This window comes from Macadamia integrifolia, chromosome 12 (genome assembly GCF_013358625.1).
Source record: "Macadamia integrifolia cultivar HAES 741 chromosome 12, SCU_Mint_v3, whole genome shotgun sequence".
Taxonomy (NCBI): Eukaryota; Viridiplantae; Streptophyta; class Magnoliopsida; order Proteales; family Proteaceae; genus Macadamia; species Macadamia integrifolia.
Genome location: NC_056568.1, coordinates 201,413 through 219,633, shown reverse-complemented (window position 1 = coordinate 219,633; position 18,221 = coordinate 201,413). Strand labels below are relative to the sequence as shown.

At 39.2% G+C, this 18,221-nt stretch overlaps 2 protein-coding genes and 1 long non-coding RNA gene across 3 annotated transcripts in view; 1 reads left to right on the top strand and 2 right to left on the bottom strand.

The window, feature by feature from the left end:
- Positions 1–3,982: 3,982 nt before the first annotated feature.
- On the bottom strand, positions 3,983–13,115 carry LOC122057264. Its single transcript, XM_042619315.1, has 4 exons — positions 12,502–13,115; positions 12,034–12,379; positions 5,359–5,575; positions 3,983–4,992 (listed from the first exon to the last, which is right to left on the bottom strand). Exons 2-4 carry the CDS (start codon positions 12,319–12,321, stop codon positions 4,502–4,504), a joined length of 996 nt encoding a protein of 331 aa, XP_042475249.1. The 5' UTR covers positions 12,322–12,379; positions 12,502–13,115; the 3' UTR covers positions 3,983–4,501.
- A 1,622-nt stretch (positions 13,116–14,737) lies between these two features.
- On the bottom strand, positions 14,738–16,329 carry LOC122057239. The gene is made up of 2 exons (XR_006133496.1): positions 15,924–16,329; positions 14,738–15,840 (listed from the first exon to the last, which is right to left on the bottom strand). It is a non-coding gene; the product is annotated as an uncharacterized LOC122057239 (long non-coding RNA).
- Positions 16,330–16,442: 113 nt separating this feature from the next.
- The window catches only part of LOC122057238 (triosephosphate isomerase, cytosolic), a 9,643-nt gene continuing 7,864 nt past the window's right edge, over positions 16,443–18,221 (top strand). Inside the window, exons 1-2 of the mRNA XM_042619270.1 lie at positions 16,443–16,609; positions 17,097–17,172. Of these exons, the coding sequence (XP_042475204.1) occupies positions 16,571–16,609; positions 17,097–17,172 (115 nt within the window). The 5' untranslated portion in view covers positions 16,443–16,570. The remainder of the gene's footprint in view (positions 16,610–17,096; positions 17,173–18,221) is intronic.

Genomic DNA, 18,221 nt, shown 5'->3' with positions numbered 1-18,221 from the left:
AAAAAAAAAAAAAAATAGAGAGTGCAACTACTGCCGTTGGCCGCCGTAGCTATCGCTGCCGTCGCAACCACAGCAGCTGTCCAGGAAGAAGAAAGCTCGAGGGGAGAGAGAGTAACGACGAAAACCAGGAAAAAAAAGAGTGTAGCTGTTGCCGTTGGCCTTCGCAGCAGCCGTCGCAACCGCAACTGCTGTCACTACAGTAGTTGTTGTCTAGAAAGAAGAAAGCTTGGGGGAAGAGAGAGAGAGAGAGTAACAGCAAAAACCAAAAAAAAAAAGAGGAGTGCAGCTGATGTTGAAGCTGTTGTCGCTTTCCAGGAAGAAGAAAGAAGAAAGAAGAAAGCTCAGGGGGAAAGAGTAACAGCAAAAAAATAAAAAAGAAAGAAAGAAAAGAAAAGAGAGCTACAACCGCTGCCTACGAAGAAAGAAAGCTCTGAAAAAAGAGGGTTTGAGAGAGAGAGGGAGAGAGAGAGAGATTCGTGCTAGAGGGAGAGAGGAACAACCCAAAAAAAAAAAAAAAGAACTAAGAGCACCGGTCGGGCAGCATTCCGGCGTGGCTATTGAGGGTGATAAGGTGTGATAGGGGTGGATTGAGGCTTTGGACCTTTCCTCTTAATCTAACGGTTCTCTCAAATCCTATAGTTAAATATTGCTAGCACACTTGATACCAAGGTGTCCTGCTAGCTTTCCTATACCTCTCCCATTTTTATATTATCATATGTGGGAATAGAAGAGTTTTGATGGATATGGATTCTTATACAATTCTTATGTAGAATAGCTCACCTAGCAAATAAAACATGTGAGTGGACTAATCTATAATCGTTGCATGCCTACCTTAGGTTATATCTTTCGCATAGACATAATAAATTTAAGTCTAAATAGAACTCTGTCATATGATAAAACAAAGCATTAAAAATTTTAAAATGATCCGATAAAGGTTGGAATATCAGGAAGGTATGTATATACATACACATATGAATGCTAGGCAATACTAAGGAGATAAGTCGTTGAATTTATCTAAAAATTGACATGATGTATATTTACGAAAAAAAAAAAAAACATCTTCCAAGACCCAAGCATACCAAATACGCATATACTTGATCAACATATTAAAAGAAAATAGGGAAAGTTTTTGTTCACCATGCTATGATGCAACCGTATACCTAGTAAGGGTCTTAAATATCAGCCTCGCATTTTTGTAATGTTCGATAATACCCTCTATTATCCCCCTATACACTATAGATATCATCCGAACCTAACGATTGATCATGGCTGGAGGAAACATTGCCACTGTACAAACTTGTGTACATCCAGATCAGTGTTAGTATTTTAGATTTTAGTTTTTTTGTCCCTCGCCGGAGTAGCAATACTTTTCAACAGAAGCACCAACTCGTTAGTATGCCAGAGACAAATGGGTTAAAGAAAAAGAAATTATGACTCGGAGTTCTCACTCTTAGTTATCCTCCTCCTTAACCTAGGAGTAGGGGTGTCAATCGGTCAGTTTGGACAAATCTAATCAGTTTCCACTCCTAATTATCCTTTTCCCTAACCTTAAGAGTAGAGGTGTCAATTGGTCAGTCTTGATCAGATCTAATAGGTTTTCACCATTTTAAGACCATGCATCGCAATTACATTATTTAACTAATCAATCCTCATGGGTCACATGCGGATCTATTTATAAATGGTTGGATCGGAGGAATTGGGGGTGCACACCCATCTGCTAGGGTGCATGCCTGGGTCCTCCCAACCAACAGATGCCACGCTGGGACGCCCAGCTGGAGGGGATATAAATCCCATACCAAACGGGCTATAGACGGTGTAATTGGTTTGGTTGTATTTGGACTGACTGGGCTATTTTGTTTTAGTCTATCTTATGGACATCTTTTAGTGGGCTTCGTCGCTGTTTTTTTTTTTTTCCGTAAAGGGGCTCCCTATCTGTCTAAACCAATAAATTTCTGAAAGGTTTTATTGACAGGCTAATGGCCCATATCCCAAAATCTGAGTTTTCTGGTTTGGGCTAATACCCCCATATCACAATAACACATATTTGGGATCCTCTAGGCACATAACACCACCATTGCCTTGAATGTCGACAGAGCTGCAAGGTCATCTCAGTTCTGCTTCTCTAAAAATGCTTGTGGCTTTTCATTGTCCAAATTGTTTGCCCATTTTAGAAACTCAAAAATGAAGTTTTGTAGGATTTTCTAAAGCCAAACTAATGGAGGCAAACATTGGAAATAAGATTTGAATAAGTGAATGATTAATGCAATAAACAAAAGCAATGTCCTTAAAATGTAGATTTTAAGTTGTTGCCTTTGGTTCCTCTCCTACTGACTCTCAATCAATCAAAAGTTGTTGCCTTCGGTTTCTGTGAGAATAGATAGCAGATCTCCCCTAAAACACCAATCTGTCATGGATTTTTTGTTTAGCCTTTTATGCTTACCATCATTAGTTGGTGTTCATGACTATCTGAGAACCGGGGCAAACCCCCAGATTCTTATCCTCTCCAGCACGGGAGAGAGCCTAGCCACATCTAATGGCTGAGAACCCCTTGGGGTGCAAGCCCAGGTGCATCCACGCTGGAAAGGATCTAAATTCCAGAACCCCATATCCCATAGTAAACTGTCATCAGGCATCACCAGCCTCTGCTTCCTGGTTTCTTCCACATAATAGTAGATGCAGCCTTTACTATATTGCTACTGTGGCTACAGTTATCTTGAGATTTGTTTTGTCCTTTTGGGATTGAAAGACGTAGAGTGTACAGAATCAAGTTGGATGGCGGGATCGATGTGTTTGAAACAGCTAAGAACTTGAAGGTGAAAGTAAAAAAATACAGTCAAAAAAACGTTTACAAAAGTGAAAAATTAACCAAAGATGAAAGATGGCATGTTTAACCAATTATTGACTGTTCTAGCAGTTCTTCACATCAGCAGTGACTGCTACAGCTGTTCAATCCCTATAGCAGGTAAGGCTTTAATTATAATTTTTGATGGAAGGAGAAGACTTTTGTTTTCCTCAAGCTTCCTCATTCCTTGTAAACAGAAGGGAGAGAAGTGGAGCTAGTTCAAATAAGAAAATAGAATCTAGGGCAGAGCCAATAACTACCACATGGCTGATCATATGGGATCCAAGTTTTGTTGACAAGTAGAGTCCAGGTCTCCTACAGACATCAAATTTCGGCTTTATAAAATTTTCTAGTTCTAGATGGGCAAAATATAAGTCCTGGAAGAACTCAACCCCATAAACCGATTTACAAGGTGAGAGGACCCAAAACCATATCAACCCACATCAATTCCCATAGGAAATTAATGTGAAATCAGCCCCCATAAGCTAATATAGAATCGTAACATCCAAACCATGATTTTCATATCCAATGGTGAAATAACCACATCATCCATCAACATGACAAACATGTAGATACTTATTTTCTTTTTTAACTTTTGTAACAATGATTGTGGAATTAAGCGTAACATGTCATATTAAATATGGTTCAAATAGAAACTTTATTTCCTTCTTCAAATTCAAAGGAAAGGGCCATTATAGATTTCTTTTTAGAATTAATTAACTGATCATTATTGGTAATGATTACTGCGGCAATTTAGTTTGACGAGTTTTCTTAACCCAAGGTGAGACTCAATTTTTTTCATCGTGGGTCAAGAGAAACCTTCTCCTTTTAGTCTTCTCTCTTTATTTCCCTTCCAACCCATGGGAGGCCTAATGAATTTGCTTCTGCCCAAGAAAAAAAACAAACAAACAAAAAATACTTCAAAACAAAACTCCCAAGTTTTCCTTTACCCTGGTATCATGAGGAATGGATGGCTAAAGGGGGATATAATTTTCACCTCAAAAATAATGGGGAGTGGGTTATAATTATGTCCCAAGAATCCAATCACATGATCACTTCACCAGTTCTTCCTTTTCCATGGGTGAGAAAACTTTGGCTAACAATGGGGAGGGGAGGGGGAGGCGGAGAGAGAGCACTTCATAGTAGAAACAAATTCTATCAGACATCAGACTTCTGACCTCGGCCAGAAAAGAAATTCAGTTGAAATATATGGGGCATAGAAACCATATAGATGTAATGTAAAAATCCCCCCGTGCCCGTAAAAGAGGCGAGGAATTCACTCAAAAAAAAAAAAAAAAGCACAAACTCAAATCTCCCATAGATTAATGCTGCACCAGAATTAAAAAACCTCTTGACTGGTCCAAACGATCCCCCACGTAGTCCATCTCCCAATGCCGATTTCCATGGTGTTTGCTGCTGGTGTAACCCAAAAAAAAAAAAAAAAAGAATGAAAGGAAATGTTTTCCTCCTCAAATATGAGATGAAGACTTCCCCCACCTCCATATTGATGTATCAGTTGTTGGTGTTAGCTATAGACCAGCTTTCCATCTGGTTGAGTTATTTGATGCCCTCTGCTACCACCCGAAGATCTTCAGGCATGTTATCCGATAAAAAAATGAACAGTTTTATCGGATAACATGCCTGAAGATCAATACATCTTCATTGCGTCCTGAATGGAGAAGGCCTCCACCTCTCTAGTTTCAGCCTCCTGTTATTATCATTGTTTATGGGCTTCAACAATCGTCCTGCTTCAATTTCCAACTGGAGAGAAGATTTTAGCCTTCTCAAGTGCCCCATGCACTGCTTATGATCAGAAGAACCAATCTCTTGGATGCTCTGTTCATCCGGGTTGAGCTTTCTCTGGTAGGCAGAGTGCCACTTGGCTTCCAAATAAGCAAAAGACCTCCATGGTGGAAGAGGCATGGAGTTTTGCTCGAGGGAAGACCTTGCAGCTTCTACCATGACTTGTAGGAATTGTTTTAGCCTGGACAGAGAGCCCACATAAACTACTGGAAGAGAATTCAATACTACATCATAAGATTCAACTGCTCTTGCTATTTCGAAGTGGCTCCAAAAATCCACATCGATTATTAAGCGTTCGGAGTGCCCAGTATCACGATGTGTGACCACATCAATATACTCATGATCACCTGGAACAATATCCAGCAATCCCAAAATTAAAGAAAGAAAAGGATACAAAACTAGAAAAGGAATAAATCAAAGTAAATTTCTCTTCAAGCTCACAATGACAGATTCTAAGGTTGGGGCAGGGGCAGGGGTTGGGGCCAGTTGTACGACCTACCAAATACACACGGGGTTTAACCATGTAGTTAGATGAAACCACCAGTTTTGTGTACAGCTTTGGAGATTTTTTGGCATCAATTTTACCTGATTCCTATCTCTTCAATTCAAATTCTTACATATGGCATATGGTGGGTATAATCCTCAATGAAGTACTGGACAAAAACCAAATTAACAGGTAGAACAGTTTGGCGTATATACATGCACTAGCTTACCTCCAGGGACCTTCTCACTACCTTGCCATGTGGCAGCACAAACAGCAGCATCGTAACCTGAAAATCTCAGAAGCTTTACAAGAAAAAACCTGATGCAGCTAGCATTGCACTGGCCTGGCTTGACAGATCGAAGGTCGATGCCATTGACAGAAAGTATAAGGGAATGTACTATTGACAACAAGTTGCTTTCAAACTGATCCATTTTATGCTTATGGAACTGCAGAATTTGAGATAATTAATTCACAATGTGCACAAAGTCTGGTCATTTAGGAGCAAGAATTGCAACTATGCAGTAAAGAATGAGCATCTACAAAGCAAGAATCAAATCTACCAACCACATGCACAATCTCCAATGATCAAGCAGCGGTCAATGAAATAGTGTGGTTCACATGTGATGACTTGATGCAAATATGAGACTTCTACTTTAATCCTCAAGGAGTATCATTGTTCACTTTCCATCGATAGAGGAAGTCGGCATTGTTGCTTCACTTTTGTGAGGGTTAGTGGATTAGAGGGTACCGAAATTTCTTGTAAAACATACTTCTTATGAACATACCTACGGGACAAACTGAGCTAAGATGATATGATGAGATGTGTGAATAAGAGGACAAGGAACGATAGAACTAGAAGCTAATACATTCATGGGAACAAAAGTATAATGCGTACTCAGTGCATTAATTCTTCCATGCATTGATTGGATCATGATCCTCTACCCTTCCTTCTCACTTCATTAAAAACTGGTTCTTCATAGGGCCAGCAGGAATAAACAAGCTCAGTATAAAAGGCCATTTTTCATTTTCAGGTTGAAACCCCAAACCCAGCCATCTTGAAATGAATTGTACGCACCTTCCAGGTTTAAGGGAACTTTTCACTAGTATTTCGCACCTCTTGGGGTTGAACCATTCAACCTTGGATTATTGTCGAGTTAAAGGCATAGCTAGAAATCTCGCTGAAATCTCGGCGAAATTTCGGAATTTCGGTGGTTTTTTTTTTTTTACCGAAACGAAGCTACATACGAAATAAGATGTATGCAAAGTTTCGATCGAAATTTCGGTACCATTTCGGTATCTTGTCGAAACGGTACAATTCCCTTGTTATTAATACTCCATCTCGACGAGATGCTATTTCGGTGATTTTGGTTCAAGGAGGCTATTTTGAAGGGAAAACACTCCTTCCTTCCTCTAATTAGCCACATCATCACACTCTTTGACTTCCATTGGACTCCTAAATGAAGATCTATACATTCAAAGCCTAAGGAAGGTAAAGTTCTTTCTCTGAAACCTTTTTTTTTTTTGAAATAATACATAAATACTTGTTGGATGCTTGTAGATTTTTTATATGTTAGACATGAGAGGCTGATCTATGACCTCAGGAGTCGATTTTTTTTTTTTTGGGACATAAATATTTTTTTTTATTTTTCTAATTTAAAAATTCATTTTTCATTAATATAAATTGTTACTTTTTATGCTAAATATTGCTTTGATGGTTGTCAACTATATATATGTTAGTCACCAATGGCTGTTCTACAACTCCATCGGAGTGAAATATTTTTCCAGCCAGTATTTATTATTTTAATTTTCAAAAAATATGAAAAATAGATTAATAATTGAAAAATAATTTCAAAAATAGGGAAAATTTTATGTTTTGATTTTAAAAATAAAATAAAAATAGGAGATTAATATTAGAGTGTTCTGGAGCGTACTATATGCTTGTTATGTTATAACATCTTTGATTTTGTTGTATTATGTCATTAAAATATTTTCTTAAATTGATTAAAAAATAATTTTATATAAGAACAAAATATAAGCAGCCACCATATACTTGTGAGTTAATAATGACATTTTTTTTTCTATGCATCAGCATCAAGGTGACATAAAATGGCTAGAGGAGACGATGAGGAAGGCGGGAGAAGAGGGAGAGGAGGTGGGAGACATGATAGTAGACATGATAGTGGAGAAATTGCATGGAAACATGGAGAACCGATTGATGGCGATAAGAGGAGTACAAAATGCAACTACTGCCATAAGAGGTTTATGGGTGGTGGGACGACAAGACTTAAGCAACATCTAGTTGAAAATTCCTCAGATATGGCTAGATGCAGAGAAGTGACTAATCCTACTGCCAAGGCCATAGCTAAAGACATTAAGGGGGGAATAAGAGAAAAGCGGCAAAGGAGAAGACGAGGATAGAGTTTGAGGAGGCACTACATGCTCCCGTGCATCAATATAATGATGATAGTGATGAAGACAGTGATGACCCGGTGTATGTGCTTGATGACATAGAAACTGAGCAAAAGGCTAGAGATTAGCGGCAGGTGCAAGCATTGAGCCGACAGAGTCTTCATGAGGATATGGAAAGGCGTAGACATGGAGGGGCTGGTCCATTTAGAACATGAGGTAGTGGATCTTCACAGATCCTTTTGCTTTGTAGGAGATCACAGAGTACAAGGGCAGCCCCACCTCCAGCTCCAGTGGTTCCATCTCGTGTGAACCCCGTTCTACAACAGGATCCCCGTGCGTTCAGGGAAGAGGATAGTAAGCAGTGTAAGATAAAGGGAATGTGGGGAGACATGAAGGCTTATGTTGGAGAGGCAGTGTCTAAGTGGATGTTATTTCATAAAATCTTAGCAAACGCCACCATAGGTCCTTATTACCAGCCGATGCTTGATGTTGTGGCTGAGGCCGGTCTAGGGATAAAGGGGCCGACTGCATATGAGGTGATGAATGTATATTTGCCTAAGGAGAAGGCTGACTTGAAAGCATATATTGATGAGTTAAAAGTTATGTGGAAGAGCTATGGGGTAACCATAATGTGTAATGGTTTGACAGGGCCCACGAGAAAGTCCATCATCAATTTTATGGTTTATTGTGATGGTAGGAACCATTTTCTTAAAATCTATTGATGCATCCAAGGAAAGAAATGATGCAAAATATATTTACAAGCTCTTGAAGGATGTTGTGGAAGAAGTTGGGATATAAAATGTTGTTCAGATTGTGACTGACAATGGAAGTAACTACAGAAGGCCGGAATTAAAATGATGAACAACCCTATATTCCAACTCTTTTGAGCTCCTTGTGTAGCATACTGCATTGACCTAATGTTGAAGGACATGGGAAAACTTAAAATTGTGCAGACTATGGTTAAAAGGGCTAGGCAAGTGAACACATTTGTCTATAATCATGGGTTTTCATTGAACCTATTGAAGGAGATGTGCAAGGGTGACTTGGTCAGGCCCGGTCTCACAAGATTTGCTACCAACTATATTGCACTTCAGAGTTTTGAATCCAAGAAAGTTGGTCTTCGATCCATGTTCGCATCTAAGGACTGGTTTGGCTGGAAGGAAGCAGGATCAGCTGGTGGTAGGGAGGCATAGGCAACCATTTCATCAGAGGAGTTTTGGACACAATTGAGTAAAGTAGTTAAAATCTTGGCACCAATTGTTAGCGTGTTGAAGTTGGTGGATTCTGCTTTCAAACCCACCTTGCTAAGCCTGTGGGCTGCTATTGCAATGATGAAGGAAAATGTCTATGTTGCCAACCCATGTGGAAGTAGGAAATTTGTGGAAATAATAAAAGACTGTTGGGAGCGCCAGCTTTCGCATTCGTTGCATAAAGCTGGTAAGCAAAGCTGAATACATTATTTTATGTGATATAAAAATGCATTAATGTTTACATTGACAACAATATGTTTTGTCACATTTCAGCATACTATTTAAACCCTAGGTATCACTACAGCAACAAACTTGCATTGGATTTGGATCTTCTAGAAGCAGTGAAGCAGGTGGTTACCAAGTTACAATCAAACCCCGATCTACAAGCCAAAGCCAAAGCCAAAGCCAAAGCCAAAGCCAAAGCCAAAGCCAAAGCCAATACTAAGGTTAGTTTTGTACTACTATTACTATTATACTATAGGAATCTAAATTTCAGTACAATGGTTGTTAACTAGGGTCCTATTTGTAAATTTGTTATAGACGAAAGAATTCAAGAATGCATTAGGCAGCTTCGGGTCTCCCGCTGCATATGTAGGTCGTACGAATACTGATCCTGGTATGAAATCCAAATTTTAGTATGTTACTTATACAAGTGTTAAGTGTTTTGGAACATAAATAATCTTGTACATTTGTTGTAACTTATAATGCAGCTGAATGGTGGGTGTTGTATGGGGGTTCGTCTCCGGAATTGAGGAATATTGCCATCAAAGTACTCTCCTAAATATGTTCTGCATCTGGTTGTGAGAGAAATTGGAGCACATTTTCACTCACCCATTCAAAAAGGCGGAATCGATTGGGTTCACAACGTCTGAATGACTTGGTGTATGTGCATTATAATATGAGACTGAGGATGCAATACATACGCATTGGTCAGGATAATGATAGGGGCCAGATCGAGCTGGTTGATATTTTTCAGATCGACTCAGATGATGAGGATCCCCTAGTGGATTGGGTGAGGGATAAAGGCGAGCCATTGATGGAGCAGCCAAGAGGTAGGCCGGACCCATATCTAGTGCGAGATGGAGGTCGATGTTGATGATTATATAGTGTCAGATGGAAGGATACATTCACACACCCCTCGACTATTCAAGCCTGCACTTGGTAGGGATGATGATGATGATGATGATGACGAAGAGGATTGGTACATTTCATCGGGTAGTCGTACCCACACCCAGACTCAAACATAGACACATGGTGATGGTGATGGTGACAATGACGGTGACAGTGACGGTGACGGTGACGTTGACGGTGATGGTGATGGAGATGAAGAGGGTGATGATGGTGGCGACAGTGATGGTGATGACGATGATGATGGTGATGGTGATGGTGATGGTGGTGATGGGGGAAGTGGTGGTGATAGAGTTGAAGGAGTTCGAGAGCAGTATGAGCAGGCCAATCCACAGCCGGAGCTGGTGCGATTCACTAGGGAGAGTCAGTTTGAGTATGCCACATAAGATTCTCATCATGGTGCACGTCCATCAGGTGGAGGGAGAGTTCAGGTTACAGTAGATGGCCTCGTCGCCGATTCGGTGAAGGACAACGAGATTGTATGAACATTGATAGTCTATCTACTTCTATTGGTGGTATGAGTTTGAGTGGAGGGCATAGTCTTCCGGACAGTGAGAGTAAAGGGAGTGGGCAATAGCATATCCCATCATTTACTGGAGGGAGCACCTGGTCACACTATCATGGACCTTATGGTCAATTCACTGGGATGGGGCATACATCTAGTTCATCCATTCCTAGTAGTAGTTCTGACTATGGCTCCCAGACCCAGTCACATGGTAGTGGCTTTGTGAACACTTAATTCTCATACCTTAGCGGTCCCAGCCAACTCGTACACGTTGCCGGATCCATTAGTTGACAGTAACTCAATGGCGGGTTCTTCTTCTTCATACTATAGTGGTGATACGTACCCTCGGATAGGTTACCTTCAGTATGTAGATGACTCAGTCTTTTTAGTAGCTGTGGAGGACTACATTCGATTATTCTCTCAGACTATGACGTGGCATGCATTTGTGGCGCAGTTAGAGGAACATGCACGTCATTTCTTTCGTATTGAGCATGGAATCCAGCCATGCCGTCATAGTTCTTTCCAGTAGATAGTAGATACTGCATAGTCATTATGATTACTATTGTACACTTGTACTGTTATGTAAGTTACATACTCAGTGTTTGACTTTAGTTGGAACTTGTGGATAATGGAGTCGCATAGTATACTACTCTAATACTCTAAATATTAGTTAATTAATGTTGATGTATATTTAATCATGGCTTAAATGCATTATTTATTTGTTTTACTATCATATTACATCTTGTTCTAGCAATGAAGTAGGTACAATTTCCATAATAGTTCGACGGTTGATGCCAAACAAAGGTAAAACTCTAAAACAATATCATGTTCTAAATTTTTTGCATTTTTATGTTCTTAGCATGTTTATTAACCTTAAAATAGGCTATCCCCCAAGTTTCATGTCAAAATACCGCCGTTTGACCACTGAAACAGCGAACCGAAACAAAAAAAAAAATACATTGTTTCGGCCGAAATCTCCCTGAAATTTCAGTATTTTAGTGGTCATGAACCATCGAGATACCGAAACGAAATGAGATTTTAAACCTTGGTTAAAGGTCAGCAAAGAAAAGGAAACGCATCATGAAACTTGTTGTACTTTGTGATTTTCAAGACCATCTGGAAGGATCAGAATCTCAGAATTGTTCGAAAATAAGTATTCCACAGTCCACAACCAAAATATTTATCCATAAGCTTCCACCCTCTTTTCTTTTACCCCTCGGACTTGGAAGATTTAGAGGATTTTGTTTCTCCAGTCAAGTTTTTGCTTGGAAACAAAGGACTTCAGATTAACCATTTTCTTTTTAGAATTTAGAATTTACAGCCTCTTTTGGCCTTGTGATGTAGGAGGAATATACTGCACAAATATGAAATCGAAAAACATTAACTTAAAATTAACTAAACTAGATAATAGTATAAAACAAATGCCATTGTTCTATAAATCCACATTGAGAAAACTCAAAGCAACACCATACAGCATAGGGATCATGACAAAATATACCTAACAGTAAGCAACTCAACCACCGCGGTGAAGTAAGAGGAGCAGGGGATGGAAAGCAAACTATTTTTCATTAAATTTTCCTTAAAACAAACAAAATGTTAGAAAGCAACTAACCGAAATCTTCTCAACGAGATGAGCGAGGTCGGAGACGCCAGAGTCGCTATCACTACTGCACCTCGAATCTGTTCCACCGCTTCCATTCTCCAAAAAATCGCTAACCATTAAAGCCAAGTCGTGCTCACTTTCATGGCTAAAACCACCAACCTGTCCGACTCCAACACCTGCCAATCTAACCCAAAGATCCCCAGCTGCCGCACAGTTACGACAATCCATCCCACCATCATCACGGGCATCTCCTTCGGCAGGGGCGGCGAGCCCCCGGTGATCAACACAAGTTCCCATCTTGGATGAACCGGTACGTCACAAAAAATGGGGAAATCTAATACTCCTCGATCAAACCCTAATGTACCCCGCAAATGGCATTGGAATTCAAACTTACGGTAATATACTAATTACAAAAAGCAAAAATGATTAAACAGAACAATGAAGCTGGTTTCCAGAGACCCTAATTATAAAACATACCTTCTGCGAAAACCTAAACAATATATGATTCAACTCGCGAATTAAGCCAATAATTCAGAGTTTCTCCGTGATCAATTCTCTTATGAACAAGAGAAAAAGACAAGGGAAAGCAGAACGGATGATCAAAACTCTAACTCGTCTTCTTTCCGCCACGATGAGTCGATGTTGAGGTCGTTGTTGGAAATTTTCTGTTGATCCGAAGGGTTGGCCTTAGAGAAAACCTGCAACCCAAAGGATGAAGAAGGCGGTAGCGCAGGGAACGGGATTTGATGAGGATGATGTAACTACCATATTAGCCCTTAAATGATTGTTTTATCGACCTACTTGATAATATTTTCTGAAACGGCTCCGAATATTTCGTGATAATGGATAAGACAATTGAGATTTTATGAACATAGACAGAATTCCGGACGAATTCGTTGTTCAGTTGAACTACCGGAAAATACGGGAAGCTAAAAATGTATCTAATCTGAATGTTCGAACAAATTATGAAAGATAGAGATTTGACGGTTTTCAGAGAAAACAGCATTGGAGGGTGCACCAATGAGGTTCCATTGATCGGTATTATACGTAGGAAGATTACGAAGTCATTTTATGTGGGGAGAAAAGAGATAGACACGAAGGTGTGACGTATCGTGATCCAATAGGAACGAGAGATCCTCTCTCATGCACCAACCTCTATAGCGCACATCATATGGCTCCGGCCCAAATTACTTAAAGAAACTTTCCCCATGTGTTTCGTGTTATAAAGCATAGCCTAGAACAAGAAACACCCAATGCTTGCTCATTTATGTGGGTAGAGAATTCACTATTATGGGGAGGGGGAGCACAAGTAATGGAGCTACTTTGGCAGCCAGGAATCATTTTCCAAGTATTTATTTAGAGATAAGGGGTCTCCATGACACCAATGTCGGGAGGAATATGCACAATACACCAATGGCGACGAATAGAACAATATCATGCAATTAGGACACACATGATCAAAGCTCAAGATAAGAAGTAATAAGAACATCACAAGTGAGAAATATGATATCTATATTTGGAGGGGGAGGGATATACAAGTGATGTTTGTGTGTCAGCATTTGCCACACCAAACCATTGGCTACTTGGAAGGGAATGTCTTGCTCTTCATAGACAAGGGCTCACATGGTCAAGGAGAATAGGTATAGTGTATGAGGATGTGTGTAGATTTTAGCATTGCTAAATTTATGTGATCCACACATAATTATTTTTGTGTTATAATTCAAGGAAAAAGAAAATATTTCATTACAAAATAAAATATAAATATATTTTTGTAAGGAGTTTGTCTTTGAAGCTTGCATGCCTCCCTAGCAAGACAGCTTATGTGAGATTAGCACATAAATTTTTTTGTGTTAAAAGGTTTAGAAATTAAGGGAGAGGTTCTTTGAGCATACGACATCGAGAGGTGCACAAACAAAGTGTGAGGGGATGGTTGGTCATTTCATGAGAGAGAGAGAGAGTGAGAGAGAGAGAGAGCTTTTTCCTTTAAAATTAAGGGATAAATAATGCTATTCGTCTAGTGTTCCCACACCCACGTAGACTCCTACTTCTAATGGATTATGAAAAGACGTCACTACCCTCTTGGAAATAAAGGTTGTGGCTGTGTTTGGTAGTCATTCAGTTTCAAAAACGATGTTTCATGCCAAAAACAAAAATTTCAATTTCTATGTCAAGATGCCGTTTTAAAAAAAAAAAAAAAATAGTGCTTGGTGAACCTATTTCAAGAACGATTACTCTAGTTGTTCAGTTTTTGTATTTGGAATGAAATCGAAATGACGGAACAGGGTTTCGTCGTTCCATCATTTTGCGGTTCTATCGTTTTTCCCCCCTTTTTGTTCCAAAAAAACGAAAACACCACAAAAGTTGTTTGATAACGTTCTCATAAATGTGTTTATTTGTTTTTTGTGCTCAAAAAAGGAAAAACACCCCAAAAGTTGTTTGATAATGTTCTCAAAAACATGTTTATTCGTTTTTCTGTGCTCGATAACAGAAAAACACCCCAAAAATTGTTTGATAAACCTATTTCATTTCACCTTTTTTTGAAATATAAATAGAAATTTATGCTTATTTTTGTGTCTAAAAATGGGTTTGACGAAACAAGTCAAACTTAAGGCACCGTTTAATAACGTTTCTACTGTTTTTGTGTCAAGAAACGGCAGAAACATAAATTTCCGTTTTTGAAAACGAAAATGGATTTTTGGGTGTTTGATAACAGTTGTTTCTAACAATGTTTCTTCCATAAATTTATTGTTTAAAACAATATAAATTTCTGCATAGAAACACAGTAAGCAAGTGACCAAACAAGAGGACGCTTGGCGTGGTGGCACCAGATCTTTACCAACAAATGTTCTTCTCTCCTCAAAACCTGCTTCTATGTTCTTGTCCTGCAACAAATCACATTTAAACCTCAACCAATGCTTCATCTCTTGAGCCTAAAGAAGAAACTATGAGACACCTGGATTTTCATCGAATAGCGGTTGATGCTCATCCTACAGAAACTCAAGGACCTCTTTCTCGTTATCCTACCTTCAATTCTTCTTCTTCTTCTTCGTCTTCTCCTTACCCTCCCCCTGACACACAAATTACCAAAACCAGGAACCAGCTTCACAGCTTGTAAGACCTCTCTCTTTATCTCTGAATCATTTTCTTATTATTTAGTTCCCTTTTTGAGTTTAATTTTCTGCTAATTAATTTTGAATTTCAATTAATTTTTGCAGGATGAGGAAACCCAAGAACAAGTCCAATGCTTCTCCCCTGATCACAAAATGCTGAAGGAATACAATAGATTGGAGAGGCTTGAAGCAGGACTTGCGAGAACTCAAGCTACAATAAGAGAAGCTGGCCAGACCTGGAACCAAACATTACCTGACCAATTCAGGTTTTCTGCAATGCAAACACTTCAGAGGGATTCAATCCCACCAAGGACGCTGCCTTACCATAAATCCATCTCAAAACCGGTTTTATGAAAGGGATCGGTGGCCCACCAGCATCTCGTGGCCTATACTCGGATTCTTTGCCGGAGGTATGCGTCGTGGATAGAGTGGGAACAATAGGTGTTAGGGTTCAATAGTTATTGGGAAGAGAAGGGGTTCTTTGGAAGAGCAAGGGCATACCTTGTATAATATTGCAGAGCAGCGAAGGAGGAAACCCAGAGCACCTTTGCAAACCTGCGGTCGTGAGATTTGCAGACGGTTCACCGGAGCTACTGCTGCAACTCGAGTTGCAGACCTGTGGAGTCGTTTGAGGTTTGAGAAGAGAGGGCGTGAGTATAGCTTTTTTGATCGGGCACAACTCCAAAATCCATTTCTTCACTTGTTTCTGGGAAAAAAAATCAACAAAAACTTTGATTTATATTTATAAAAACAGGAGAACCGAAACGAGTTTGTCAAACGGTATTTTACCTGTTTCTTCATTTCTAGAAACATAAAAACATAGAAATATTTGAAACGAAACGTTATCAAATAGGCCCATAAAAAACACTAGACTGACAACATTCTTCCTTGCATAAAAATATGGGAGAGAAAAAACCGCTGGAGGTCAACCCTTCTATTATATCTACTTATGGTGACATACAATCTTTTCTCATCCAGGTGGATTGATCCAATTCGAATATAGCACTATCCATTTTCACCACTGATTAAATTTCAAAAGAAATAAGATAATTTTTGAAAATCGATTTTTAAAATACAAATTAATTTATTTCGACTATTCATTCACATTCTCAGACAAGGGAAAAAAAAAAAAAAAAAAACCTTTCATCAAAATGAAAAGATAAAACTACCCCTGATCCTAACAGTGTTACGGGCCTGACGGCTGCGCCAATTACACGTTGTAAATCACTAATTGAGGGGTATTTCAGTCATTACGAATGAAGTAAACGAAAGCATATAAAAGTAATTTCAAAGATCCCTTCTACCAAAAGGAAATTTCAAAAATCCCTTCGGTTCTCAGCATAAAATCTAAACATCCATTCATCCGAGGCCGATCAACTTATCTACAGCTCTATCTGCGTCGTTCTACTGTGATTTCTAGGCCTTCATTAATCGAAATGAGTCGGAAGTTCTTCGTCGGCGGTAACTGGAAATGCGTAAGTTCCTCTTTCGAAGTATTCCACTCCTTTCTCGATAAAATTCAACAGAAGTTTTGATCCGCTGAGATCTGTTTAGTGTCTGCACCATTTTAGTTAATTTTAAGCCTCAGGGATACTTTGCTCATTGAGGGTGATTTGAGAAAATCTAGAGTTTGATCGAGAATTGATGGCTACTTCGGGGATCAATGTTGCAATCTTTGACGACTTAGGTTTCATGATTAGTGTCGTCCGAGTGATCCGCCGTGTTTACCGTCATTTGGGATGGATTTCACTTTCCACTCTGTTTCATTGTTTATTGTTCGAATACACGAAGCTGAACATGATGGATGGTCGTAATGGTAGCCACCATCAATGTCCAACTTTACTCCTTATATGAATTGACTTGTCTTGTCAGAATTTGAATTGCCTTAGAGCTCTTGATGCATCGGTCACTACTGTTTGCTTTGTATTATCTAATTGTGCTTCGAATTGAATATTCGTGTAGAATGGAACTAGCGATGAAGTGAAGAAGATTGTTTCCGCACTGAATGAAGCCGAGGTGCCCTCCGAAGATGTCGTAGGTAAGTGGATACTGTAAGAGTGTAACATTCTCTGGACTTGATATGCGACATTCTTAGGTCAGATTTCCACTGTGCGACATTCTTATGTCAGGTTAGAGAGAGAGAGAGAACACTTTCACATTAAGATATCTGTAGAGAAAAAAAGTTCATTTCATGTGCATGCATGGGAAGGGGGAAGTGGAGCCGGCCTCGAGATAGTCTCACCATTGGATGTCTCATGGACTCATCTATTGATTATTCTCATGTCAGGTTCACTAATTGAAAGAACTCACAAGCCCAGTTGTAATTTGGTGTTGTTACCCATGGCATACCTTATTTGAATCCATCACAACAATCCTCTTTGGTCAATTCAGTGGATTGGTCCAACTCTCGGGGTGACAGAGTTGAATTATATTATTCTAACATATCAACAAACTTAGTGGCATACTTTTCACTGCATCAACATGATGCAAGGCATTGGAGAGGGTCCAAAAAAAGGTGACACCAAAAAGGTGACCAAGGCATCCGAGGTGTGCACCAAGTTGACCAAGGTGCCTGAACGCCAAAGCATCGCCTTGACAACTATGCTTAGTAGCTGAAATGAGGATGTTGAGATGGATGAGTGGTAAAACTAGAAAAGACAAAATAAAAAATGAACCAATTAAAACTGATTTAGGAATACTTCTGATACATGATAAGTTGTAAGAAAGTTAGTTTGAGGTGGCATGGACATGTGCTATGGAGGCCTTCGAATGCTCTTAGTACCGAGAGTTGATTTGATTTATATTGTTGGAGCTAAAAGAGTCAGGTAGGCCTAAATTGGATAAAGCTGAGTTGAGTTGAATAAAACCCCTTATTAATATTTGAAACATCTCTCTTTAAATTGTTAAAGAAAAATCATTTTGAGTGCTCCACTAAAATCTGTATGGATCATTAAGATGCGATTGATAGCATGTATGCAATGGTACTCCTTTGCATATTATTTGTGTTATTGTGTTGTTCACTTCAATGGACCTAGAATGGTTTACAAGAAAGATAATTCCCTTTTTTTTTTTTTTTTTTTTTTTTTT

Excerpts from the sequence above, each read along its gene's own strand:
- LOC122057264 (XM_042619315.1), bottom strand. The coding sequence starts at position 12,321 with ATGGGAACTTGTGTTGATCACCGGGGGCTCGCCGCCCCTGCCGAAGGA. Across the intron at positions 5,576-12,033 it reads ATCTCGTTGAGAAGATTTCG|TTCCATAAGCATAAAATGGA; the intron begins GTTAGTTGCTTT and ends CAAATTCTGCAG. Across the intron at positions 4,993-5,358 it reads TAGTGAGAAGGTCCCTGGAG|GTGATCATGAGTATATTGAT; the intron begins GTAAGCTAGTGC and ends ATATTGTTCCAG.